The sequence below is a fragment of the Neodiprion lecontei genome, chromosome 4 (assembly GCF_021901455.1).
Source record: "Neodiprion lecontei isolate iyNeoLeco1 chromosome 4, iyNeoLeco1.1, whole genome shotgun sequence".
NCBI classification, from domain to species: Eukaryota; Metazoa; Arthropoda; class Insecta; order Hymenoptera; family Diprionidae; genus Neodiprion; species Neodiprion lecontei.
The window spans coordinates 1,266,358-1,292,432 of record NC_060263.1 but is presented as its reverse complement, the minus strand read 5'-3'; the positions used below and the strand labels follow the sequence as shown (position 1 = coordinate 1,292,432).

Sequence of the window (26,075 nt, the reverse complement as noted above, 5' to 3'; positions counted from 1 at the left end):
TTTCTTCAAACGATCGGCTGGACGGGACCCCGAAACCGGGGTTATCGCATTATCCGAATCAGTGTAGCCTGACCGGATCTGAAACCTCCTCGAAGCTCCGTATTAAAGAAGAATTCTCATGCATAGGTGACTATTACCGAGCAGTCCCAACCGCGTCGTTACGATCTGTAATACGACGGCTCAAGAGTTTCGATTTTCGTACCTTTTCTTCCTTCTCCTCCGGGTCAGACGATATTAAATTTGAAGAGCCGAAATTACGACCTACGCAAGCCGAGCTGGTAGTTTATTTTTTTTTTCTTTTTTTTTTTTTTATCTCTACCGAGGCTTACGACACACTCGAAGTTGAACGAAAGCTCAGCATGTGCCGCTACTTGTTGTTGCCAGTTATAAATACGAACGACACCGTATGTTTGCCCGAAAATCTTGAGACTTGAACAACTCGAGGACGATTCTAATCTTTTTTTTTTTTTTCCTACTTAACCGGGTCCTGTTTTCAAGCCTCTTCGTCGTACGGATGGCAACGTAAAACCCGAGAGGATCTTCGAACCCTCACAATCAGTGCTACCGCAGAATTTCCGAGAAGTTTGCAAGTCCTGAAAAACTCTGTCGCTGGAAATTGATCACGGCTTATAAGAGTCTCTATAAACGATGACGATGGCGATGATGATGATGATGATGATGATGGAAAGGTCGAGCTGTAAAATGTTTTATTTTCATGCGATAAAACGTTCGGCCGGGAGTGAGAACTTTGCTCCGTAGATAAAAATAGCTTAAAAAGTCGAGATGACGCGAGTTAAACTTCGTGCAACGTACAACGTGCAAGGAGCCAAATATCGTCGAACGTTACCCGATTGTCCTCCGACTTTATCGCACTCCGAAATCACGTCGTCGTCGTTGCGTCGAAGCCACTTTCACTCCACGCGTGCAATTAGTCTTTGTGCACCATTACACAGAGACCCGCATCCCGGGCAGAAGTCTCTTATCTATCGATAACGCGTCCGTCTTGTCCGTCCGGCTGCTCCTGCCACGAAATCATGTAGCTCAGCTTTTCAACCCACACAGTGAGATACGATTACTCGATGCTGGACACTGGACGTCGCAGTCGGACTGACAATGAAAGAGTTCTGGAAACGCAACGGCGTTTTACGCTTCCGACGCCTTTCCTAACGGCGATAATGTTTTCGGAAGCTCGCGGAACTTTTCAAATTTGGTACCTCGACCCGGCCCCGATATTTGAATAACGAGAGTCGTACGCAGCTGCGGCTTTATAGACAGGGACTCCCAAGTCCCCGTTCCGTGAGGTCGCGCGTCTAATTCTGCAGACAATCAGATAAATTGGCTCAAACGACGACGGACCCGGAGAGCCTCGTTACAATTTATTCCGGCGACGCGGTCCAACCCCGAAGCGAGAGGGAGAGCAAAAACGAGACGAAGAAAGCTGAGAGAGAAAAGTCTGACGAGGATTTAAAGAAGGACAAAGAAGAACCGCAATTTATCCATCGCGCTCGTCTAAGCTCCCAAGTACCAGAAACGGGTGCGGCTCTGCCAGTCGAACTCCTACCGCAATGAATCATCTCTGTTATACCGTGCCGTATGCTGTTAAATGAGTTTTCGATGCTCTTATTATTATTACTATCATCCTCGTTGTATTAACGTCGTTATTATCTCCGTTGTTCTATGCGGGTCGTTATGGTCCGTTTGTCGTTCTAGTCGCGTGGTGCTTCTCTTCTCGGTCGGCACTGATTAATTAATAAACCAAAGAACTCCGAGTGCCTGGTATCACGTTACACGCAAAGTCCTCGTACTTGCGTCAAATACTTATCTGCTGCGCTACGCGTAGAACCTGCTCGCTCAACTTTAGTCTGGATAAAGCAGCTGGATTTTCTTCAAAAAAAAAAAAAAAAAGCGAGTAGAAATGAGAGAGGATTGTGCGAAAGAAAAAACGGAAAATCAAACTCACACGGTGCGATCCGGTTTCAATTACGGCGATGATGATTGTAATAATATGATCATCCAAATATATCTGATCGATGTAATATGAAATAACTTCAAGAACTTTCGTGCTTTGATAGTTTCACAACTCTGAACGCCTTGAGGAAAGATTGTTTCTCGAAGCTGGGCATTATTTTGCGGGCTAAAATAAGCCGAATAGAGAGAAGGGATGCGGTAAGACAAAAAGGAGAATTTCAGTCCGTCCAAACCAGAGCCAGAACCAACAAATAAGCCTCGTTATTTATTGACGGCTATGCGAAGAAGAATTTCGGATAATCTGTCGAAGGAAGAAGAAGAAGAAAAAAAAAGATCTCATACCAATTTTAGTATCGGTTATTATCAGGTTTGTTTGATATTTTGTTTTCCGATTTTTATGATTTCTTTCCGTCTATCCTTCTTCTTATTCTTCTTCTTATTTCGGATTTTACGCCACTCGGTTCGAGAGAATAAAATGAATAAACAACGGTGACCCGACGAGAGGAACCACTGAGATGAAGCGCGATGTACCAAAAGGAAGCGAAAGTTATTTCGGTCCGTGAATGAGGTCATCGGTGTCGACTGCACCCATGAGCTTAGGCGTCTTGACTACTAGGTAGCAGGGTTCGATGTTTGAAAATCAACAGAGTTGGCCGTGGGTGTGGGTGGAGCGTACCTTTATTACACCGACGGGGCTATTTCGACCCGTTTCGTTATAAAACACATACGAAGGTTGGCCGTAGCCGCGGCTGCAGGACGATCGATTCGAGAGGTCCTGACACCTCTTCCACGGGGAAAGAAACTAACTTCGACGCGAAAAATGTTCGTCTCTCGGGACTCCGGAGTCCCTTGACGCGTTTTTAACCCCGTCTCTCTTTTTCTCCCTCTCTCTTTTCCTCTCTCGCCTGAAAATGGGCTGGTAATGACCGATCGTAAAACGAGTCTCATGCGGCTCAGTTATACCGACTTTGCTGACTTACCAGGTGCCCTTTTACGGAAGAGGAGTTCGCGTTATTGTTCCATTTCGCAAATAATCGTTGCGTAACAATAGCCGAGATAATTTAACGCCCCGCGCACGGCTCGGAAATTAACCTCGGCTTGTAATTACCGTTATTACACTGGCGAATGATCTTCTCCCAGTTTAGCAATATCTCACGTGTAGGTAAGCGTCGGTTTCTTTTCCTTTTTTATTTCCTCTTGCTTCTCCGCGGCATGAAATTAATAATACATTCGTCACGTGCTCGAGCAGCTCGACGTCGCTGCGAGTGTAAAAAACGAATGATCCTTGTGCCTGACTTCCGGTCGATGGGAATTCCTGACTCACCTGTCACACGGGAATTCCGCTTTTAGCTTCACGAAATCAGGGGCAGCGCGACCCTCGGCCGATAACACAAATCAGGAGGAGAAAAAAGGAGAGAAATTCCGAGTTTCTATTGAAATAAATAAACTTCGATTCTATACATCGAGTAATAACCGAAATCTTTATTTATTACTTATAATTTGTATTATCGATTCTTTTACTTTTATAGTTTGTTATTAATTATTAGTTTTGAATAAAACTAATTTGACTGCAGAACTGAAGTTTGTTTAGTTGTTATTTACAATAAATGTTTGAGAAAATAGGTCATTTTTCTTGAAATCCGAAATATCGTTTTGGTTTCTAAAAAAGCAAATTTTACCTGATAAAACTATTCTTCGACTTATCAGTTACGTGGAAGAAATCAAAATTTGACATCTAGAAACCCAAACTGAAAACTCGTGTTCATCGGTGTAACCGATCTAACCTCTCGAAGGTTCTTTTTATCTAATTTCCAAAATTTTCCGCCTCACCATCGGCGATATTGTGTTACACCTGTCGCCGTGCCAATTGCCGAAAGTCGAAAGTAAAACGCATCCGTGGTAATTTTCGTATTAGTCCAAGTTTCAAAGTTGAGTCGTTCGCGGTTGAGTCACTCGGCTTCGTCGCGCCGAGAACGGCGGACTCTGAGTCAGGCATTATTTATACCGTAGTTATTCTTCGCGATGTCGGGGTATCAAAAACTCTTTCGCAAAACGGCGCCCTCTATTTCCTCTTTTTCCGATTTTTGCCGCAATTACGACGTTTCGCAAGTAGGTACATTGCTCGTGAACCACTGCAACCAGCAACCACCTCTTACCGAACCGCAAATTGTTCCTCGTCACGACGATTCCGCAGTCTCCGGTACCGCAATGAAGGAGCACCGACGCCGATCGGGGGAGAAAAACCGACCGTTTAGCGGGCGTCGCAATTTGTCCAGCGAGGACAAAACACGCGGAGGGAATGCCCATTGTCTCGGGACGCCAAATTAGCTGCCCGCTGAAATATACAAACATACACGAGCGGCCGATTCGCCGATTCGACAACGTTTTTCGCCAAACCGCAGACTCCCATTGTATGTTTCAAGCAATACGCGTAGACGCTCAGCGGTGCGAATTATTGGGCGTAATCTTTGGCGGGAAGATACAAGGAGAGGGAAGATAAAAGGGGAAGGGAAGGGTTCCGGGTTACAAGACTCTGCTCTCAGAGAGGGTCGCCGGGGTCGCAACGCCGGCGCCGATTGTATCCTTCTATTTTTCACCGCGTTCTTTAATCGATGCGTTTTTGCCGCGCGATAATCCCGGCGTACGTCCCTCTTCACCCTCACGGATGTTGGTATCTCCCTGGTCCCGAGGCAGGTATAAGCTTTGCCGCGAACAATTTTATCGCCTGCAAACTTCAGGCTGCCCGCTCCGCGATCCTTGGTTATACATGTATCCTCCCGACGATTGTTCGCCCTTTGAACGCTTCTTCTTATTCGAGCGAAGAGGAGGAGAGGACGACCGTTTTTGTACCGGGGGCCGGTATTCAAGATCGTCCAGAGAGCTCTGCCTGCGACCATGCAGCGATTGTCTCCGCGCTTTCGACCATCCTTGGAATCGATTCCCGATTTCCTCTTTCGTACTTTATCCCCTTGTAACAAACTCCGCCGAACAAAGATTCATCCGATAGCGCGTCAAGGTAGATTCTCTCTCAATTTTTTTTACACCGCACCGATAATTCAGTCTTGGTGCTCAAGAAGATCCGTGGATCGGGTATAACAAATTAAAAAAAAAAAAAAAATAAGAAAAAAAAAAGAAAAAATGCTCCCGTCTTCTCGAAAGTCCAAAATTCTTCTCTGCTCTCCGCGTTGTCCTGTTCCTCTTACATGCGTTACCGCATAAGAAATAGAGTGATTGTGAATTAACCCTCGCCAGTGGTGACAGTCGGGTTAGCGTACGGCGAGCAAGAACTCGTACGTAGAAAGACTGTAAGCAGCACGCTGCAGCTGCGCTGCTCGAGGGTTTCGAAGGCGCGAGAAGAGTGGCCGGCTTATCAAAGGCGATGAAAAAGCACTCCGAGCAGAGCTTGGATTGATAAATTGATAAATTACGAGTGCGATATTATTACACCGTGGCACTGCGGCGGAGGATTAAATGGAAATGAGCGGATAATGGAAGTAGTAATAAAAAAGTAGCAAGTAAAATAATAAACCAGACTGAAAATTTGTGTTGACCGGTGTAATTGAAATGAAAAGAAAAAAAAAAAAAACGTAAAAATAATAAAAAGTCTCAGAACTCGGCGTGCCTGATATGAAATAAATTTTTGAGACAACCTTGCAGAAGCAACGAGTATACATCTACGTATACTTAATATTTAGAAGGCTTAACGCATCCTGACGGCAATGACTCTTCGACACGTGATGCGAATAGCTTCTTTCACGTTCGTTTCACATCGCGCGTCCGCCACGACGATTCGTTGAAAAACTTACCGATCGATCAGTTGGTTTTTTTTTTTTTTTTTCTTCAATTTATTTTTTTCCTTTCTTGTTTCTACAATTTCGTGGAGCTCGAAACGTGAAGCGAAATTAATCACTCAATTATATTATATTATACGCGCATATTTTTCATCGTTAATAAAACACGGCTACAGTGCGATTGCAATTGATACGGTAGCAGGCTGTAATATATCCGCGGTGCGAGTGTGAGTTTTGCATTTTTTAATTGCACACATCGCACACGCGGGACACGGAGATCTGAATTGCTTGGGAAGATTGCGCCTTATACACACGGAGAAGAATGCCTCGGCACATTCTGATCTAAGTAGATAATTCTAACATTAACCGGGGAATGTTATACTGGTAAACCTGTCAACGGGTCTTACACGGAAAATCACCAGCGAGTCGAGAGAGACTGGAAATAGTGCGAACAAGGTGGTGTGCGCATCGCGCGAATGTCAACGGTGATTTTCGTTTTTTATACGATTTTAATTATGGTAAAAAATAATTGTCAAGTACGCGAAACAGGGGTAAGTTTTTCTGACGAATCGATTGCCGCTATTTATTTATTTATTATACATTATTGTCATATTGCGAGAAAAGCGGAAATTTTGGAGAAGACAACAAAATCCATTTCTGAAACACCTTCAGAATATCTCAATATCGTCGAAAAAGTGTTTCTTTACCTAAATAAAGGCATTCCGAGTCAATATTTCCGTTTCAAAGTAAACGGGTTAATATCTCATGCGTGTAAAAGTTTGTGAGGCTATAATTCCTACGTCGTAGTTTCCGTCACATAATTATCTATGAATTACACAAAGTTATACGAAAACATTCGTTGAATCAAAAACCGCTTAAAAAACGACTCTCGACTGATCCCGAACCAATGTTATTACACCCGAAAACTTCAAACATACATTTCGAGGATCACAGACGTTGACGACGCTCGTTCCAAACCATCAAAATTGAAACCACTTAACGTCGCTTGGAAAGAAGATAGAAATCGACACTCAACCATATAACGTCATGCGTATGTCCATGTCTTTTTTTTTTTGTGTGGTAATTTATCGAGTGCTGACGATTTATTTTCATCGTCTAGCCGCGCAACCAGTCTCTCATCCGCGTTGTAACACGTCCTCCGCGATATCAAGAAGGTTATTTCCACCACGTGTGACAAAATTTTTACCCTGCGTTGAGCAGGCTGCAGCTTCTTCCCGATGCATTAATCTTTATCGAATCTTGATACTGAAACGGCGTGAAACGGTTCCAATATTTAACGAAGTGAAAGGCGCTTTCTTACGCGAGGAATTGATCCAGGAAACGTCTCGTGATTGATGAAAGTTCGCCGCTTGCGGACTGTGGTGCTGTGGAACTGTTTTTTTACGCGCGTGACGGGAGTTGTAGGTATAATGTAAATGTTGAACCGCGAAGGGATCATCACGTTGTTGCACATGTGCACGTGCCGACGAACGGATAAGGGCGGTGCTGTTCACATCAGAGGGACCGCTAAGTCTGTCGGTGGAACACGAGCCGAAGGCTAAAAGATCTTCGCGGTGGATTGGTACCGAGGCAGGACGCTAATGAGAAGTATTAGGCGGCTCATCACGGTTACGCGTGTCCATCCTTGCGTGGATTCCGCATTGCGATATTGCGGGAATACCCAGAACAAGATACGGTTCAGATTTGCCGCTGGTCCAGCCAGCCGTGCGAAAGACCAGCGCAGAGTTAGAGGACTCTTTCACGTTTTGCGTAGTCAGGTCCGTAACGATAAGATCTGCGAAAAATGAGGTAATGCAGAAATTGAAACTCAATTTTGAACGCAGGTTCTGGTACAATATTTTTCCGAAAACAAAAGCCTCGGGATTCCGGTAGTTGTGCGAAACGTGAAATCGCAAGCAGTGCATGAACGCCCTGAGCCAAGCCACCGTTTCGACCGTGACGGAAAGCGAAGCACCGGTTGTTTTCGAATCTAGAAATAGAAATCCGCCAAGAAGCGAGAGCTTATACTGACCAGGGTTCAGCGGGATTTAGAATTTCATCATACGGTCATAAAACACACACTCGATCGCGTAAATCCCGTTCAAGCTTTCAGAAAATTGGATAACAGACAGCTGCAGGACTCTCAAAGAAATCGCGTATATTTCGATGATCAAAATTCTTTATGATAAAAGCACAATTGGGTGAAGAATATTTGAGAGAAATAGATTCGTAAACCGTGAAATAGAAACGTCTCGCAAGCCAGCGGACCGTTAAAGAACCGGTGAACTAAACCTGGACAGGGAGTGAAATAGCGGTTGGAGCCGAGACAAATTATAGTCGGTACCTACCGGCAGACACGGCATCGTCTGTAACCGAGGCCTGATGGTTATTTAGATTACTGATCATTTATTTTTCTTCCTAGTTGGTGCATGAACAGAAGCTCCAGACCACGTAGCGCGGGGGTATCATCGTTATATCCTACACTCTGCCGTGGCTCACGCATGCAACATTTTTGTTTTCACACGCGGATGCTTCTCCCTCCGTTACTGTCGTCCGCACTCGCGTAGTACGATTGCGCGGAGAAGAGTAAAAAGTAATCTCTTTAACGAAACGGTAGCGCGACGGGTCGCCTCAGCTTTGACGTTGCCTGCGCATCCATCTACTCGAGGACCGAAATACCTCTGAAGTTTGTCAGTTTCCTAAACGATTTTTTATAATTGACACTGATGCACTTACCAGTATGGGTCCGTCCACCTCGTCCGTCGTTGAAACTGTCGCTCCGAACCATTGGGCCGTTTTGTTGTCCACTTGGTAGGCCGCCCCTATTTTCGCGTTCCACATGTTCCCTGCAATTATATTAGAATCATCGCATCAGTTGCGCGTACTATCCGATACGACGGGGATGAGTGGATTAAAAACGGTCGAAACAATCGCGATTTCGAAGTAGGTACGAGGCTGCCAGGTGCAATATCTGGTTCGGAATTGAGTCTTACTGCACACTCGCTGGTTTCCGCAGGGGAGGCGGTATATCCAGTTGGCAGGGTCGACTCCGCTTCTTCGCGGAGAGTAACCTAATACGTCAATGAACAGGACGAGGCTCTGCTGGTGTAATACCGTATAACCGAGAAAGACGCTATATAAGTATGTATAACGAGACAGGCAACTCTGCGAGAACATTGCCGGCGAGTTCCCGCAACAGACGCTTATTGCGTATACCAGTACCAGGTGCAGCACCGAGTTACGTATCCTTCAAGTTTCAATCCAATTCCAAACCCGAGCCAGTTGCCGCCGCTTCATTCAAGAGAATCCAATGCTGTTTCTGTCTCCCGTTACGCAGAGTACTTGACTCTGCCTACTTTCCTTTTTTGATTCGACAAAGATGTGACTTTAGGTTATACGCCTCCGATGGCCATTCTACACATCCCGCATGACAAACTTTTGCCTTTTTGAACCTTTGTTTACCGAAAATCTACGGTTTAAGCGAAGCGCGATGTGCTTCCAGTAACGTGCAACAAACCGCGATTAAAAACGGATATCCGGAACACCTGTCCGGAACGAATGGAAACGTCAGATTTTTTCCAAATATAGTTCTTCCAAGAGACTCGGACTCGGACTCGGGTTAAAAGTACGCAGCCGGCGATTTCTTCGGCCTTCGTGTACCTCTGCGGTGAACCCGTTACCCGTATGGGTCATTCGATTTCCGTATAAAGAGAAACGGTGGCTGCGCAGTCGAGCTGGGAACACCAGCTGCGGAGACGGTCAACCACGTCCAGAGCCAACACGTTCTCGGCTGTATTAGGCGGTGCTGGTTCTTGCGCCGCGTTTCATGCTTCTCCGTATCTCATCCACTTCATCGTCAGGGCGCAGCATCGCGACGACGAACACCGACGCGGTGGTATCATCGTCACCGAGTGACGCGGCGTAGCCGTATGGGAAGTTAGTGACCTCCGAGGTCATTCTTCGTCGACTCCCATTCGTGGACATCCACGTTGCGCTGCGGGATTTTTTCACCATGGTTTGCCTCGTAGCGAACGAAAGGAAATCAGTGGATCCGGATCAGGGTTACACGGACTGATGTCAGGGTTTATTTTCGAAGATGACTCGGCAAGCCGAGGCTGGTGGGTACTATTTTGAATCTAGACCAGTTTCAACCGGCGCCTCGTAATTAGCCATCGCGGGAATAATCATCGGTCGTTATTACGGGGTTAACTGACTTGACAAAAAGGGTTTTAAGTGGCACGTTAACGTTCTGTAATCCAACAATTTCACGCGCAATTTGTTTGACGGATTCACTTTGACACATTGAAAATACCCCCAAGGTCCAGACACGCGCGATGTTCTTTAATGATTTTGGTATTCGGATGGTATTTAATTGGACAAGAATCGTTGTTTGTCGAACAACAGGAGGTGGCTAATTATCCTCGGATATATCGACCCACCGTACACAGTCTCTGCTACATACCCATATATACACGTGTCGCGCGTGCAGGACTAAGTTTGCGAGAGGCAGAAACACACGGCGTATTCTGTACCTACTACCGAATGAGAAAGTTGTAGAAGCCAAGTCGATATACTAATTGGCTCTACACGGATAACAACATAGCCGAACCCGGCGGTGATCGAATCGTTGATCGGTAGCCGCTGCTACTGGTTTCTGCAACGACGATATGCCGCTGCTGGTCATGCATTACAGGTATACCCATCCCGCAGTCTCAATCCCTGGGATACCCGGATCAATCTTCACTTACGATCAGAAAATTAAAGATTTTTTAATGGCTACATTCCGTTGCTTGGTTTCGTGTCAATTTCCGGTACGATTCAATTACCAGAAACGGTCGAAGATCGAGTTAAATGTTTGGGTTAACAACTTGGTATCCATCGAGCACAACGCTGTTCTCCGCAAACGTGTCCACATCTGTTATAATATGGTCTCATGTGAACGCCCACGCAGGGTTCACCAGAGCTTTCTTTCTAGGGTCAGGGAGAATGTAGGTCATGCGTTAGATGAAAAGAACACTCCCGAGTCGTGGCATTCTAGTCAGCGGTGCTAAAAGTTTCTCGATTGCATACACTCGAGTCGCGTGTATCGTAGCCAGTGTGGAGGGCTAAAATACCAACATGTGACATGTGTATTCGAATTTGCAACAGACTTTCACAGTCTCAACACACTCTTTAATCTCATCGCTCGATTGTTAATGAATTTGTTTCTATGATTTTACGAGCCTCTTTGAACCCTGTGATATTATATACCGGGTGTGGCTAAAGAAGCTGGACGGTAAGCGTTTTAAATAAATTAAACGAAATTCTTTGTACTAAAAATTTCTTGCAACATAACGCGGCTCGCAATTCGTTACAGTCAATGTTGATACAGACTTAAAAATACTGCCATGACCGAGTTTTGTTATTAAATTATACGTCTAGGTACGAGTATTCTGAAATTGTACAGTATGTTTCCTGCCACCAGATGGCGTTTCTTTTGTCAGCTCACGAGTTAAGCCCACTTCCTTTACATTGTACAGTGATACATAACGCATATTTTCTCTCCCTCTCTCTCTCTCTCTTTTTGTTTTGTTTTTATATAGAAGTCGCGTCGACACGTAATAAGCCCGTATACTCATGCCCATACAACCTTGCAGAGAGTCTTAGGTAGTTATTTTCGGTCCATGACGGAGCTGTATAGTCGGAAAAAATATGCTGTATGCACTAGGATTTACACGTAGGTACAAGCGTGGAAAACATACATCGAGACAGTTATTTATCGCAAGGTGACGATCAAACGATGTTAAATACTCGAGCGTGTTCCATGGAATGTATGATTTCACCTCGAGCTTCGTTGATGACCGTTAAACTTGGACAGTCATTTTTTCGGTTATCTAGATACGGCGTTAAATACCTCGCCGGACCTTCAGACCTCGTTAAATATTTTCCGTCATTCCTGCCTTATCAATAACTTGCATTCTGTTGGATGCGTGTTGAGTCCTTGTCGCACTTCAACTTAAACTGTCACAGTAACTTGCACGTTTATCAGGTAAACGTTTTCTGTAGTCAGTTGCTTGCGTCGGTATGTTTTTTTTCTTGCTTTATGAAAATTTCACTTCATCTCAATTTCACGCTCAGAGTCCATGCGTCCATCCGCAGGTGGGAAACGGAATTCAAGGCGAATTAGCCGGGAATCGACGACCTTGTCCGGACATCTTCGTAATCAATACGAGAAGTTGTTTGCTGTATAAAGACGCGTGTCCAGAACCGGTTGATCCCAGGAATCGATTCTGCTGTATTTTTACTACCTACTTGCCTTCCGATCATGATTCTTACGAGATAGCTGTGCAGCTCTTATACCGTTCAAATTATTATACCGCAACTGAACTCTGACGAGGATTTTGCTTTTTCTCGGCAGTCCTTTGATCCTTATCTTCGAGGAACGATGCTAAGTACTCAATTTTCCGTCACTTTTACGTATAATCTTTTTGGGTGGGGGTAAAAACATAGAAGAGTCAAAAAATTGAAAGGGCACAATATCGAATTTTTAACGAGGCGAAAACTTGGTTTATAGAATTTAAAAATGTTGAAAGTAGGAGGATGGAGGAGTAAAAAAATAGAATCCTCAGAACTCCTTTCGATAATATAGAATCTTTTGAAGGTTTTGACCTTTCTACATTTTATCGATCCGTATTGCGACTTTCTATATTTGCACTTGCCACGTTATTATATTGATATTCTGGTCCTTCTATCAATCGACAATTTTAGTTCTTAATCCCCACCCATCTTTTTCCTTCGTCGCTTGGCTCCGAAATCCTTCGAAATCTACTAGGACTACTGTTGTCTGAAATTAGCACAAGTCAGAACAACTTACCCTCTGGGTCGAAGTTGATCTGCGAACAGTTGTTGTCAGTAGCGAAATGACAGGTGTATACTGCACCTCCTTTTTCCACGCCCTCTTGCCTAGTTTGGGCAGCTGGCGCACCGACTATAACCCTGAAGCACAAAACAGACATACATTAATTAAATATTACTTTATACCAGCTGGATAGTTTAATATCGGCAATTTTATATCTGCTTACGTATTGCATACGTTTCATAAATGTGCGGTATTCAAGACCGTGTACCTGCGATGGTTGCCCAATCAGATCATTCAACTTTGACATTTAAGCCCCTCCAGAGGCACTCTGGCATTACCTTACCATAAAAGAGCGAACTACTTCCTGAGCTGTGCGAAAAATGTGAATTTCGAAACCTTTCACCGTTGGAAATAAGTCATTTTCATTAATATAACGATGCATGTTTTGCACACGCTTCGAAAGTCGAGTCGGAACGTTTCGTATGTTGATTATTGCAATTCTCTGACAAACAGCCCTGAAGAATTTCATCTCTCTTTCGTGATAAATGGCACATGAATAGGTTGTTGGTGAAAAAAACAAATGTTGGAATTAACGTATAACTTATATCTCACGCCGCAGCGGAAAACAATTCTGAACGAGACATGATTGTGTTATATCCATAAATTCCCAGTCAACAGAAGACCCTCCATCAATAGTTCACGTCATCCGTTTGACTCACCGATTACACGGAACTTTGTTCGTCGTATGTCCTGTACTAGTGAAATCGCGCAACAGCTATATATACTCATCGTTGCGGTATGTAATTAATGTTGATTTAGTTTTTAAGCCCGATAAAAAATCAGGCAACACTCAAAACCGCGCTCGGTTACAAACATCCTGACGAAAATAATTACATCGCAGTCTCCAACGCCTCGGATTAAGTGTACTTTGAACCATATTTCCTCCCCGACTTTCGCAGTGATCGACGAAATTATCAACCGCTGTGGATTACGCAAATACAGGTCAGCAGCGGTCATCGGCGTGCCGAAGATTCGCGTTAATTCAGCGTGTGACGTGATCGCGAATTAGTAGACTAATTCGTCATTTCGATACCAGGAACATAAAACACGCGCTGCTCGAGAATAATAATTTGTTTGGACTAGGGCTGAATACGAAGTCAGACCGCAGTGTATAAAATGTGCTGTATTGAGAATTTCTCAATTATAGTACGTATAAAGTTACTTGCGACAAGAGCTGCTTATGCATTGCGTGGATGACTGATTACGGTTGGCAAGAAAACCGCGGGAGTCTCGTCGTCATTTGCAGTTCTGATATCTTGCATCTAAAACACACCGGTGCATCATACCTTTACATGGGCACGCATAAACGAGCCTGGGTAAAAGATCGCGTACCATTATGATCAGATTCTTTAAGGGAAGGTGTACATCTTGGACGGTCTAAAATCATACCTATTGTTAGGAGTATTTTGATTATTTTTTTTAAAGAAAATGATAACACTTGGATCAATTTCAGTTTGAGGGCTTTATTATTTATAATTTCAAGAACATTTTAGATTTTTTTCATTCAAATTAATAACGAAATAGCGACATGGCGCTTACAAGTAACGAGCGACCACGTTTTCCTTTACTTTAAAAAAAGTGGTTTCATTTACTTAAAAAAAAAAAACTCCTAGCAATAGATATGATTTTAGACCATCCAGGCTGTACCCCACCCCTAAAAACTCAGCGTCCAATTTACCACAAAAAAAAATTGCCCATTATCTTCATCGGTTCGATAGCCAAGGTTCGCCTCGCGCTTGGCTTTTCATGCAACTCACAACGCCTCGACGCAGATGCTTATGGATCTGGTCTATTACCGAGATTGGATTGATGGACGAGGTGCATCGGCCTGTGTAGTCGGCTGATTTATTACGCGCAGGCTGCATGTGAAAGAATAACATACACGTCCAGCCCACTCTGGTGCACTACGTGAACGCCGCGTTGTTTGTGGACGCAAAATTGGGCTAACACATGCACACCTCTCAGTCCATTATCGGCGGTGCAATTATTACCAGGGAGCGCCCGCCGCGTACCTTATTCCGGAAGTGAGAAAATTGTAGGTGACTACAGCTCCGAGTGAAGCATGGGGTATCATGGTTTTGACAACTAATTGCAAGTGTATTTTTATCGTTACGGTCGGCTTTGCCAGGTTGTAGCGCTTTTTATTTACCGCCACAATTATACCCCGTGCTACGAAACCATCCGTACGTGATTCAACGTTCAATAATAAATTTTTACCATTCACCGAACGACAATGTTCAACGATGAAACAACCGTCCTGATGCGATTATCGAGAATCGCGCTGCGAGATCATTTCTTAATTTGGAAGCATATGTACGGTACCGAGTACGGCATTGAACATTCATAAACGCAATTTAAAAGGAAGTGCAGGTCTTGGTCGGCACCAGTCGAAGAAACGCGATTAGTCATACTCGGCCTTTTTGTATTCCTGCCAAGGTTTGCCGGGAAGAGTTTGAACGATTCGCGGGGACATCCGCCCCTCTCGAATCCAACGACTCTTCGTGTAATCCCCTCACGAAAATGTCAGCTCGCCTGGCATCTTAAGGACACATTTTAATTGCCTGCCCGTCACTTGCACAGTGGCAGGATCTCGAGGCTTCGCGTTTATTTATTTTTATCTACCCCGGGCAGTAGACTTCATGAGGATTAATCCTGCGGAGGCACCGAATTATCGCCCGTCTTCGAAAACCGTCTGAATAAATTTAACCGATATGCGTTACAATTTTAAGAGGGCGTAACAATTCGTTCCCTGGCTTAATTCCGGAGCAACGAAATAAGTCATTATCTCGTCACGGGAATGAGCCGTCGAAACGTTGATTCTTCGGTGGCCCTCGGGTGGAAAAAGAATAACTGCCACGCGTTTCGGTAAAACAAACTTAAGGAAGGTTTTAACGGCGTTACGCAGCTAGTCAAAATTCGGTTGCGTTGCGTGTCTGACTAGCCTAACAGGTTTTTGAGAATTTGGCTTTCTCGTCCGTTTCTCCATAAGAACACGTGTGGAATAAGCGAAGACATATTTGCTCACATCTCATAAACAATCCCGTGAATCGGTACAAAATTTTTATCTGGCGATTGAATCACATAAATCTATTGAATTGCCAAATTTTATCGAAAACCGAATGTTAATTCTGGTATGGTTAGAAATCCCTTAAGTGTAAAGCCCATCGAAATTGGGCCCGCAAGCTGAAGCGTAGCTGAAACCCCCTGCCGTTTTATCGGTCATCCTTAATCGTTTTCGGATATTGCTTTCGCTCCGCATGTGTGTTGTTACGATATAAAGAAAATTTCTGACTGACATTGACAAATGAAGTTTCTCGTTCGTAGGATAATTTCCGCCATGTAAGTTATAATTTTTCTTGGAGCCGCTCCTGGATAAATTGTCGATAAGAGTCGCCTTTTTACCATCACGGTGAGGATGTCGACGTCGTCGAAACGAGAGACGATTCCCCGAGACCCGTGAACGTGAACTCGTGAGATTTGCCTAGTAAAGACTCTCCGCAAGGCCTTGACACACTGCCGTTACGTATACGACTTGATAGACGTCGTGGTGGTCTGTGCACGTTACTATAGAACACCGCATAATCGCCTTGAACGAACACCGGGTATAACTCTAAGGTAAAATGCAAAGTATCAGTCTTACTCCGATTGAGTGTGTTAATATGCAAGTACGTGCGCGCGTGTGTATTTATGAGCACGAGTAAAACGCCATAAGCGACTTACGCAATCAGGGCAATTCATTCGGTTTAACGCGTGCTTACATCAGCGGAGAATGATCGCAGACCCTGACACACACGCATGGTCTTTTATACTTATCAAGTGCCCGTTGTCGTTTCATCTGATGTTGCGAACGTCGACTGGGTGATTCTTTTTTCGCCTCGATATCTTTTTCTTCCTTGCAAATGTTTGACTTTCACATTTTTTACACAAACACTGCGCTTCAACTGGATGCGAAATTTCATTACCGATGAGAATTTTCATCTTCCAGATAAACGTTCGATTTTGAAAGCTCGTGTAGCGAAATTCTAGACGAGTCATCGCTTAAAATGTCTATTTGCCGTTGGATGATCCTCGAACATAGTGCAAAGTCTACTCTAACACCGCGTGAGTAAATTACAGTGTACAGGCGTGTTGTTGCTTCAAAAGTGTCAATCGTCAACTCACATGTCATGCATATACTTATACTGTACCACGTATACTATTCCATATGCACGAATACATGCGCAATAATGCATCGTTTAAAAATGGAATTGAATCGTCGTCGGTACCATAATAGGCTGGTTTATTTTTTGCCTGTTTTTTTCAAGGCGCCACTCGAAAAATGAAAAAAAAAAAAGTTAAAAAATGAACCTCTCTAATGCGATAATCACCTCTGTAAGCACGCTGATTACTGCGAATCTCGTCTTTAGAATACGTATTGTTTTTCACTTTTATCTGGCAAGCGAATGGCGTTATCTTATTCCCAAGAACATTGCGTTACCGTTATCATCTCGCGAGTTTAGTCGCATGTCGAGTTATCATTCGTTGCGTGGGACGGGATGGTTTCGCATCCGCAGGCCGCTCCTCAATCTTTGCTCTACTCGTTTCTGCCCGTCTTTCATTCTCTTCGCATCGAAGTGGATGTCGTAGAATTTTACTCTGGCCACCGTTATTTGCCGGTGAATCAAACGAACCAACGACTATCGCGTAGCTGCAATTCTTTTACGCGCCGATCAGGTACAGCGGTTCAAATATAGGCATACGATGCCACATAATTCAATTTAGCAATGGTTCCTTTGCACCGTCGAAACTTACGCCAACGCAATCGCGTTTCAGCATCTACCCACGTGCAATCGTTTCATTCATATACTCGGCCATTGGATAGCATGAATATCTCTCTAATTGCAGCGGATTCAATTCTGTACCATATGTCTACCGTTGTTTCGGAAAATTGCGGCTTCGAAGCCGGCCAATTTAATTTATTTCGCACTTATTGAACGGTAGCTCAAGTCTCGGAGCGCGACTTATAATCATCTGTCACAACAGCTATGTATGAAAAGAAGAAAACAGGACGACGATGCGTGTAGCAATAAAATAGGGCTCCAACCAAAAAACTGCACAGATTATTTCATAAACTTTTACTCACCGAAACTGGGAAATATACTCAAAAATTTTCATAGCGCCAGGTTTTTTCCTCGAACTCGTGTTTGTAGTTTCGTTTAGAGTGAAACTCTCGTTTAACTCGAAATCTGCTATCCTATTCTTGATTCTAAAGATCCAATGCAAAAGTGATTTCTTACTTTCATTTAATATGTATCTGACAACGAGTGAGACTCGAGAATAAACGGAAAATGGAAAGCGGATGTGTATCAAAGAGAAGAAGATATTTCGAGAAGAAGAAATTGGTTGTCTAATTTTATAAGAAATATCGTTAAGTTCATTGTAACGAAGGCGGTGGTTTATTCATTATTTTTATGCCTGTATTCTGCAAAAATATTGTATACAGCACACTCGAAAGCATAATATTTACCAACAACATCCCACGCATGGGAGTTGAAATAAAATATTTTTGTTGCAGTCCCGTGCAATTTGACTGATCTGCCTCACTTTCAGAGGCCATTGTAGTTCCTTACGACCTTAAGTGGCAATTGAAACGTCTCGCATCATTAATTGCGCAATAACACCGCGAGTTCCTGACCTCGTTCTTTTTCGGTATGCGTCGCCTTCTTATCTCTTCGGTTACAATGCAAATTTGCAAGAATCTATCGTTATCATATATATATATATATATCTGAGTTAATAAGTGGGTTACATCAAACGATGTATAAGAATAGCCACTCAAGTCGAACAACAATTACGAAATCGAGGAGAACGCCTGTCTGAACCATCCAACGAACATCGTGTACGGATTGTTTTCTGCATTATCATGCGGTTCTTGCAAACATACATCGCTGTATATTCGCTGAAGCGAACGCATCGCGGTACCAGAATATATTCGAGAAACCCGCCGCCGCATTGACTTATTACACAATGACACAATGCCGGATAGCTAAACTCGTTTATATTCCCATATTTGGGAAAATCGGACGCCTCGATCTGTCGACGCCGTGGAGGGATAACCCGAGCCAGAGTCACCTCGGCGGCGGATTGCTCAATGCCGGTGCTGCTGATCTATGAGAAATCCCGCGTTCCGCGGCTTCGTCGAGCTTCGGTGTCCAATCTCTCGTTCTAATCTCCAATTCTCAACCCATTTGCCTGGCTTCTCCGAACACGCGGCAGCTCTCTAAGGACACGAGGTACGAACGGTTCTACCGCCTCCGTGACAAATTCCTTCGCCGTCAGCCATCCTCGTTTCTCTCCATCTTCGCGCGCATACATCGGATTCAAACTCGCGCCAAAACGACGACCCACGTCACTGATCTCTGATTTCGATCCTTGATCTTCTCACGACTTTACGATCTTTTCTTTACCTCCTCGTCGTCCTTTCGGCTTCACCATTTTCACAAACAAGACGATGCGTGTGAAATTTCACATCGACAGTCGTAAACGCCTTTAAGTAGTAACAGTGCTGTAAGGTTTTGGAAAATTCGATTTTTTTTTTACTCGATACTTTTCTCGTCATTAAATAATATTTTAGGGTCATAGAAACAATATCCAGTTGGTCCTATGGTGAGAAAAATTTTGCTCGTAAAACTTTAAACGCATTTTTCTCGCAACCACTTTTTTCGAAGCGAGAGGACAGATTGCTAGAACACCGTTGCATGGATCGATTTGAAATCTTGACTGTAGCTTCGCAATTTCATTCTCTATGGAAGTCCGTATATACGCCGTTTTTTTTATTTAGCGTAACCTTTCCTTTTTTTTTTATCTTCAACAACTTACTGTTTTTTTTTTTTTTGTTTTTCTTCGCCAAAAGTGGAATAATTTTTTCAAAAGTGCACCATTTCTACAAAATGTGATTTAAAAAACAACCTCTACGTACTTCCATAGGCAATAGTATATTGATTATGAAATTTTTTCGTTTTTTGTTCCAGGTACTACCTATACTTTACGAAGAATCCGTCCTCCCGTGTAGGAATTTGAAAAAAACACGTCGGTTCCAAAGATTAGCTTCATCTTCGCCAGTTTGCATCAAAATGATGATACCTATACGACTTGTACGATATTCTTCGAGGTATGTAGATCGTCTTTTTAGATCGCCCGAAATCATGCCTGCTAATCGGATCGGCACACGCCTAGTGTGTGACATTGTTCAACGTACGTGTATGCGTGCAAAGAACCGCGTGCTGACGTAAGACGCAACGGCGGAGCGCCACGACGCTACTTATAAGGAGCACCGTGCGAACGTCACCTTGACGCCTTCGCGTCTTTCCGCCCATATCGATTCGCCCCCCCCCCCCCCCCCTACCTTTAATACTTTTACACTTACGCCGTTATAGGTAATTTTTCTCGTTTCCGTAACCGCGGGTCGCACCAACTCCACAACTTTCAAGAACTCTTGCGAGTTCTGGAATTTCACGAGAGGCCAAAATACCGCTGCGCAAATTCCGAAAACAACATTTCTTCGGATCGTCCGGTACATTCTCAATTTTCAAAGAGGCGCGTGATCGGTCCAACGATTCATTGTCGTTTCTTTGGTCCTCCAAGATTCAGGTAATTATTTCAGGTATGGATTTCATTGCAGAAGTGGAAACGGAATGGGGTTGTTCATTTACTCTATCGCAGTTACGTGGTATTATTTATTGACGTTATATCTTTGTACTTTCGAAATATATTCATCGTTTATACATAATTTTACAATGAAACCACAAGTAGCTTCCAGTCAAACATTTCACTTATTCATGACGAAGCCTCCGTTGATTTATGTTACCATTTTTACCCGAATGTACACGATCGCTGTGAGAATCAGTCTAGATACGATTATTAATCTGAGATATGAGTTTTCGACCTCTGTAAAGTGAAAAAATCTCCATACATTGCAGCGCAAGACAACTCTAGGATGAATGGAATAATCCTCAAAAAAAAAAAAGATAACAATTTTGGACGCAATGCAAATGCGTAAAGTATTTTATAGATATAGAGACGCGGAAAATTCGAGGCGATGCAGCTACTCACTAAATACCCAATGATCTTTGAAATTTTTTCATCTCATTCCATTCTAGTCTTCGCCTGCCAATAACGTCCAATCCGTAGATGCGTTTAGCTACTTTTCTCAGGTATGGAAACTCCATTAACGATTAACGACCTGCGGATAGTTTCAGCCAGGGACGTTTCATGTTTGCCAAGCAATTTGAGGGTACTCGCGGTTATCAGAGGCTGGTGTGGGCATGAGCAGCAGCTGGTCCGTCGGCAGAGCGAGCTCGGCTCTCTCCAAAATAAAAGGTGGGGCCTGCATTCGTGAGTGACGGGTAAGTTTCTTACCGAATCGGAGAAACGGTTTTTGTCCAGGTTCACGTACGTGCCTGACTACCTAAGCGTCCGCACCACATGTAAGTACTCAAGCTTGATTCTCCCGGCTTTCGCAAGGTCTGGTGCCCACGTTGTGCAACGCCTTCGTTGCACCCCGAGTTGAAAAGACACGAAGTGCAGGCTCAAATCTCGACGTGCAACGGTTATGGGAAAGATGGAAACCATCCGTTCGCTGAAACTCTGCCATAGAACGATTCCATGGACGAGAAACCGCGGTGAAGAAGCTGTCGAGGATCGTCAGAAAAACGAGAGTGGATCGATTGTAACATCTTTTGTAAGCTGTAGTTACAAAATCTCGATCGAGAATCCCGGAAACACGAATCCGCTAAACGGTGAAGAAATTTATACGAACAACTCTCGATTTTGCTGAGAAAACGGGTGGAAAAATATCGCGGTTAAAGTTCAATCCGACATTGATCGTCGGTTAATTCGCTTCGAGCGGTAATCGAGGTTGAGTTCATCCGAAATCTCTGCCAGTCTAAGCATCAGAATATATCGTTGTGAATACTCGATGAACACATCTGCGGTGGTCAATTAAAAACGTATCGAGCGCCTTATCAACTAACAAGCCCGATAAATCTTGATCGAATTATATATATCGTACGTGCATACGTACGCACGTTGTCCCAGTTTTTATCACGCATTGTACGACGCGATGCTACATATAGCGTTTTATCGAACTGTGATCAGTTGTGTGCAGCGCTGCGATATTCTCTTGCGGCTAATAAACTTAGCCTGTCATATCTCTGCAACGCTACAGCAGTCCGTGTACCGTAACCACGTACGATATGAATTATTTATCGAATTGTTTCCAGATTCTAATCAGATATCGTCGATCCATGAATCGGTGTGGGACGAAAGAATTCTATTCTCAATGTATCGAACGGTCGTGGAGGGAATGCGAGGATCGTATTGAATCGAAAATGCAATTGAGCCTTCGACTTTATAATCTAATGAGACGTACCTAACCATCTGCAACTCATTCGATATATCAAAACGTGATTCCCAAACGGGTTTGTGTACACATACCTAATTGACTTGGAAACAATCCGACTTGTATCTATAGGTAAGCGCATAAGCCGACTGGCAAACAAATATCTATTAAGTAATATGTGCGGGTTCCTTTCTACCCACGCCTCATCTCGGCTCGGCGAGGTGGGTTGCCACACATTTTTTCATCACGTTTACGGGGCACCAAGACGAAGCGGCGAACCTCTCGTCCTATGCGTGCCCACATCGACCAGCCAATAAACTTTGCGCCGATACACGAAGGTTTAAACGCCTGCGGCCAAGACAGCGGCAGCAGACTTTGACGGTGGTAAATAAGGAAAACACGTGCTCGACGAGGCGGGGCCCCGGATACTACCTACGTCACCGTCCACCGTCCATCTCGTATTCTCGGCTTTGTTACCGATGGGCATGCACCCACCAAATGACACGGAAATTAGCCAGTCACTCCGCTCGAGACGATCTGCTAACCAGATGTTCGCCTCGTTGTCCTTCTACTTCCTGCATCCTTCGGTATTGGTAGAAGAATTATCGCCGCAGCTTGGAAGATTTTTCAGTCATTCCAAGATACGGTCTAGCGCTATTGTTCTTTCAACTATTCAGCAGTCTTCGGTACCGAGCAGACTCCTGGAATTGGTAATTTATTCCGTAATTGAGCCTCTCGCTCGGCGACCAATGTTTTGAGTTAACCCTCCGAACGTTTAATCGGTCAGAATTAAGATTTAACGCCGCGATAACGAATGCTGAGGATTGTACGACAACGATCTGTAATTCCATTACACGTGTATGGTTTTGAGAAAAGAAAAGAAAAAAAAAACAAAAACTGTTACATTCTTTCGCCGCAAATTTTATAATTGCTCTTATCGCACATACTGAAATTCGAAACGTTTAACCGCACGGACTTGACGGTGAGTTCGTTTCGAGTCAGCTTGTCTCTGTGAAATCGAACACCGTCAATGAATTCCACGGAGTCGAATGACCGAGGAAATTGCCTATGCGACTTATGGTGTGGAACGCAACGCGAAAACGGCGTTTCTTCTTCCCCATATTCGAAAGAACGCAACCACCGGGGTAGTGAACGACCACTTTAGACCTCACGTGGCTGGGAGTGAAGAGAGGACCGGGTAGCACTTGGAGATAACGAGGAAAGAGTTTCTGGCCGTAGGCCCCGCAGCCTCGTAACTTGTTTTCTGTCATTGCCAGTGGGCATCTTGGCTTATGGGACCACGTTCTAGCGTTTCGTCGTCAGGACTTGGGCCGCTCCACCGCGTCTAATTATAATGCTCGTTACAATCCGCGCCGGTCAAAACTATACCGAGTGTAAACCTCCAGCTTACGCCGAAACCACCGCGGGTGAGTTGTAATTGGTGTGAAAATATTGTCGGATGGAAAAATTGTACTCGCATATTCATTTAAACGGACGTTTAAGTCCATGGTTTCCTTGTTTTGCCATCGCGGTAAGAATGGCGATAAACTTTCACCCATGCATACATACGTATTCAAGATAGTATGTCCTTTACAGGAGTACCAGAAAAGCCGCTTAACGTTTCTTAGAATTATATTATTGTCGCTTGCCTATATCTCGGAAGGAAAACCCAACGACGGACGCTTGAAGAAACCTGCGATAGATTTTGCGAAATAATTACGTACAATAATTGTCTGTGGAAAACTTATCGAAGGAGGATAGGATGATTGGAAGCGATCGTAAAACTCGAATCGCTGAAGAGTAATTAATTCGTAAGCAGCTGAAATCAACACGCTCAGCATTCTTAGGCACGCCGTGAATTCGAAATGACAGCGATATTTCTTTATCATTGCACAGCGGGCCGGAAGTGGGTGAACAAATTCAGGTCGCATCGGAATACAAACAGTCTGCAAAAATTCATATTCGGATCTGGGTAAGAAAATTTGGATGAAAATAATTCGGCCGGATTGAATGGGGTAAAGCTAATGTGTTAGCCGGTAGAAAACAAGATTCTTGATATTTCCCACGCAAGATTAGAACTAGACCAGGCACCGCGAGGCTGGTGCAACTGACATTTCCGACAATTTATGCATCTCCGATGCAACGACGATTCCTTGTAAGGAGTTTGTGTGAAAAGCCTGATTGTAACGACCATTTTTGTCGTGCGGTTTACCATACATATTGTTGCGCAGTCGCCTTAAAAGGCAAGTTGAAGAAAAAAATACGGCATCGCGGTGAGAATCACTTCTCAGAAATTGCTTGATAAATGATTGTACACAGTGAAGCAGTGAAACAGCAAAACAACTTGTATGTTACTCGTTGTCAAAAATATCGGTAAACTGATCCAGTTTCGAAGAACACATGAAGAAAAAGCAGTTTTGAAACTAACCGTGACGACTGAAAACGTTGTGAGTAAATTGCCAGAAGCGATAGGAATGCGTGAAGGCACTTCAAAAGAATTTCAACACTCATACTTACACCGATAGTCGTTAATTGCGGGAATCACGATATGGAAACTCCGTCTATTACACATTTTCCTTGATTCGATACATATTCTCAGAGACGTGACGAATCGATCTTTATCCTCTGCAGATATTCCACGCTATCATAAATATAGATTGTCATTCATAATTCATTGCAGCCAAGGAACTTGTCACCGTGCGCATAGCGTTTCACACTTTATACACATACTTACTTTTACTTTGGGTGGGAAAACCTGATTAGAACGTTTTACGATAGCGGTTAACGGTGACGCCTACGTCGCTGACGCTGGGAGTTTGCAGGAAATGATCGGAATTAGTCGTCTTAATCATCACCAGGATTAGAGAATTTCTATTTTCATCTACGATCGTGGTGGTGGTCAGAAAAATTGACTCATATAATTATCATGAACTCTACGCGATAACAGCGTTCGGGATAATCGAAAAAATTTTGAGCCACTGATAAGATTCGGGGTGTCGTTCAACGAGTCATAAATTCCAGGACAATTCCTTTAAGACCTTTCTCCAAAATCGGTACGGACCATACCTACTCCATAAAATTTTATCTCTCTGCATCTTACTTCGTCTCACACTTGCGAAGAGTGGCAAATCGACCGCACTTGGGCGGCGGATGATGGGATAAAAAAAAAGGAAGGAAGGAACGAACGAAGTGCTGCCTTTCATTCATGAAGCTTGGACGCGACATAGCGTGCGTAAGGATTTTAAGAAGTAATGACTCGATCTTACAAAGTGGAGGATCGCCTAGGCAGCCCACGTCACACGCTGCTGGTCCCGGCGATGACCTAATCTCTTGAATCAAGAAAGAGCCGCTTCCATCACGCGCGCAAATATACACGAAAGGCTGCGTCAGTTGAAAAACGGCGATGTCTCACCAACGCAGGTGATACGAGAAAAAAATGTACATGAATCGAAGGAGTGGAAGGATATTTGTACTATCGCGTTACATTCGTCGGTGATTTGACTTTTGATAGGACAACCGCGTATTCATCACGCGAATGTATTTTTGCACGTACTCTCTTCATATCCAAGTTTCGTGATGGTTCACGACGACGACGACGGGACTAATCGTGAAAAGTCTTTCATCGAGGCTCAGCTCATTTGTATATACCCGGTATTATGCGGAGCGAGGGCAGACCTTAGCTAACTGCTGGAAATGAAAGTTTATTTGTGGAAACGCGGACGTACCAAATGACGTGAGTCACGTAGAAAGAAGAGACGCTTTTGGTTTCTCTAGACTCCCTCTGAGTCCGTACCTAAAAACGATCGGTGATGTGATGACTTTTATACACTCCTACCAAAAGATTTACACGTTCAATCGTCGTGTATATACTCTAACAACACTGCACGGTGTTCCCGTTTGTTCTTACTACATGTCTACATAAGCGATAAGAATTCACTCCTGGTACGGTACGGTCATTTAATTACCGCTCTTCGAATTCACCGGCATCGGCACAAGCTTAAACAGTCATTGATTTTTACCGCTGAGCGTGATATTCCGT

General features: G+C 43.9%; 2 protein-coding genes across 3 annotated transcripts in view; one reads left to right on the top strand and one right to left on the bottom strand.

Moving 5' to 3' along the window:
• Positions 1–26,075, top strand: part of LOC107217394 (telomerase Cajal body protein 1) — a 38,517-nt gene that overhangs the window by 9,066 nt on the left and 3,376 nt on the right. The window contains exon 3 of the mRNA XM_046738916.1: positions 20,127–20,286. The gene's annotated coding sequence lies outside the window, so the exon portion shown is untranslated. The remainder of the gene's footprint in view (positions 1–20,126; positions 20,287–26,075) is intronic.
• Positions 1–26,075, bottom strand: part of LOC107217397 (integrin alpha-PS2) — a 47,034-nt gene that overhangs the window by 19,997 nt on the left and 962 nt on the right. For both annotated transcript variants that reach the window (XM_015654910.2, XM_015654911.2), the window contains exons 2-3: positions 12,613–12,734; positions 8,496–8,605 (exon numbers count right to left, since the gene is read on the bottom strand). In XM_015654910.2, coding sequence (XP_015510396.2) covers positions 8,496–8,605; positions 12,613–12,734 — 232 coding nt within the window. The remainder of the gene's footprint in view (positions 1–8,495; positions 8,606–12,612; positions 12,735–26,075) is intronic.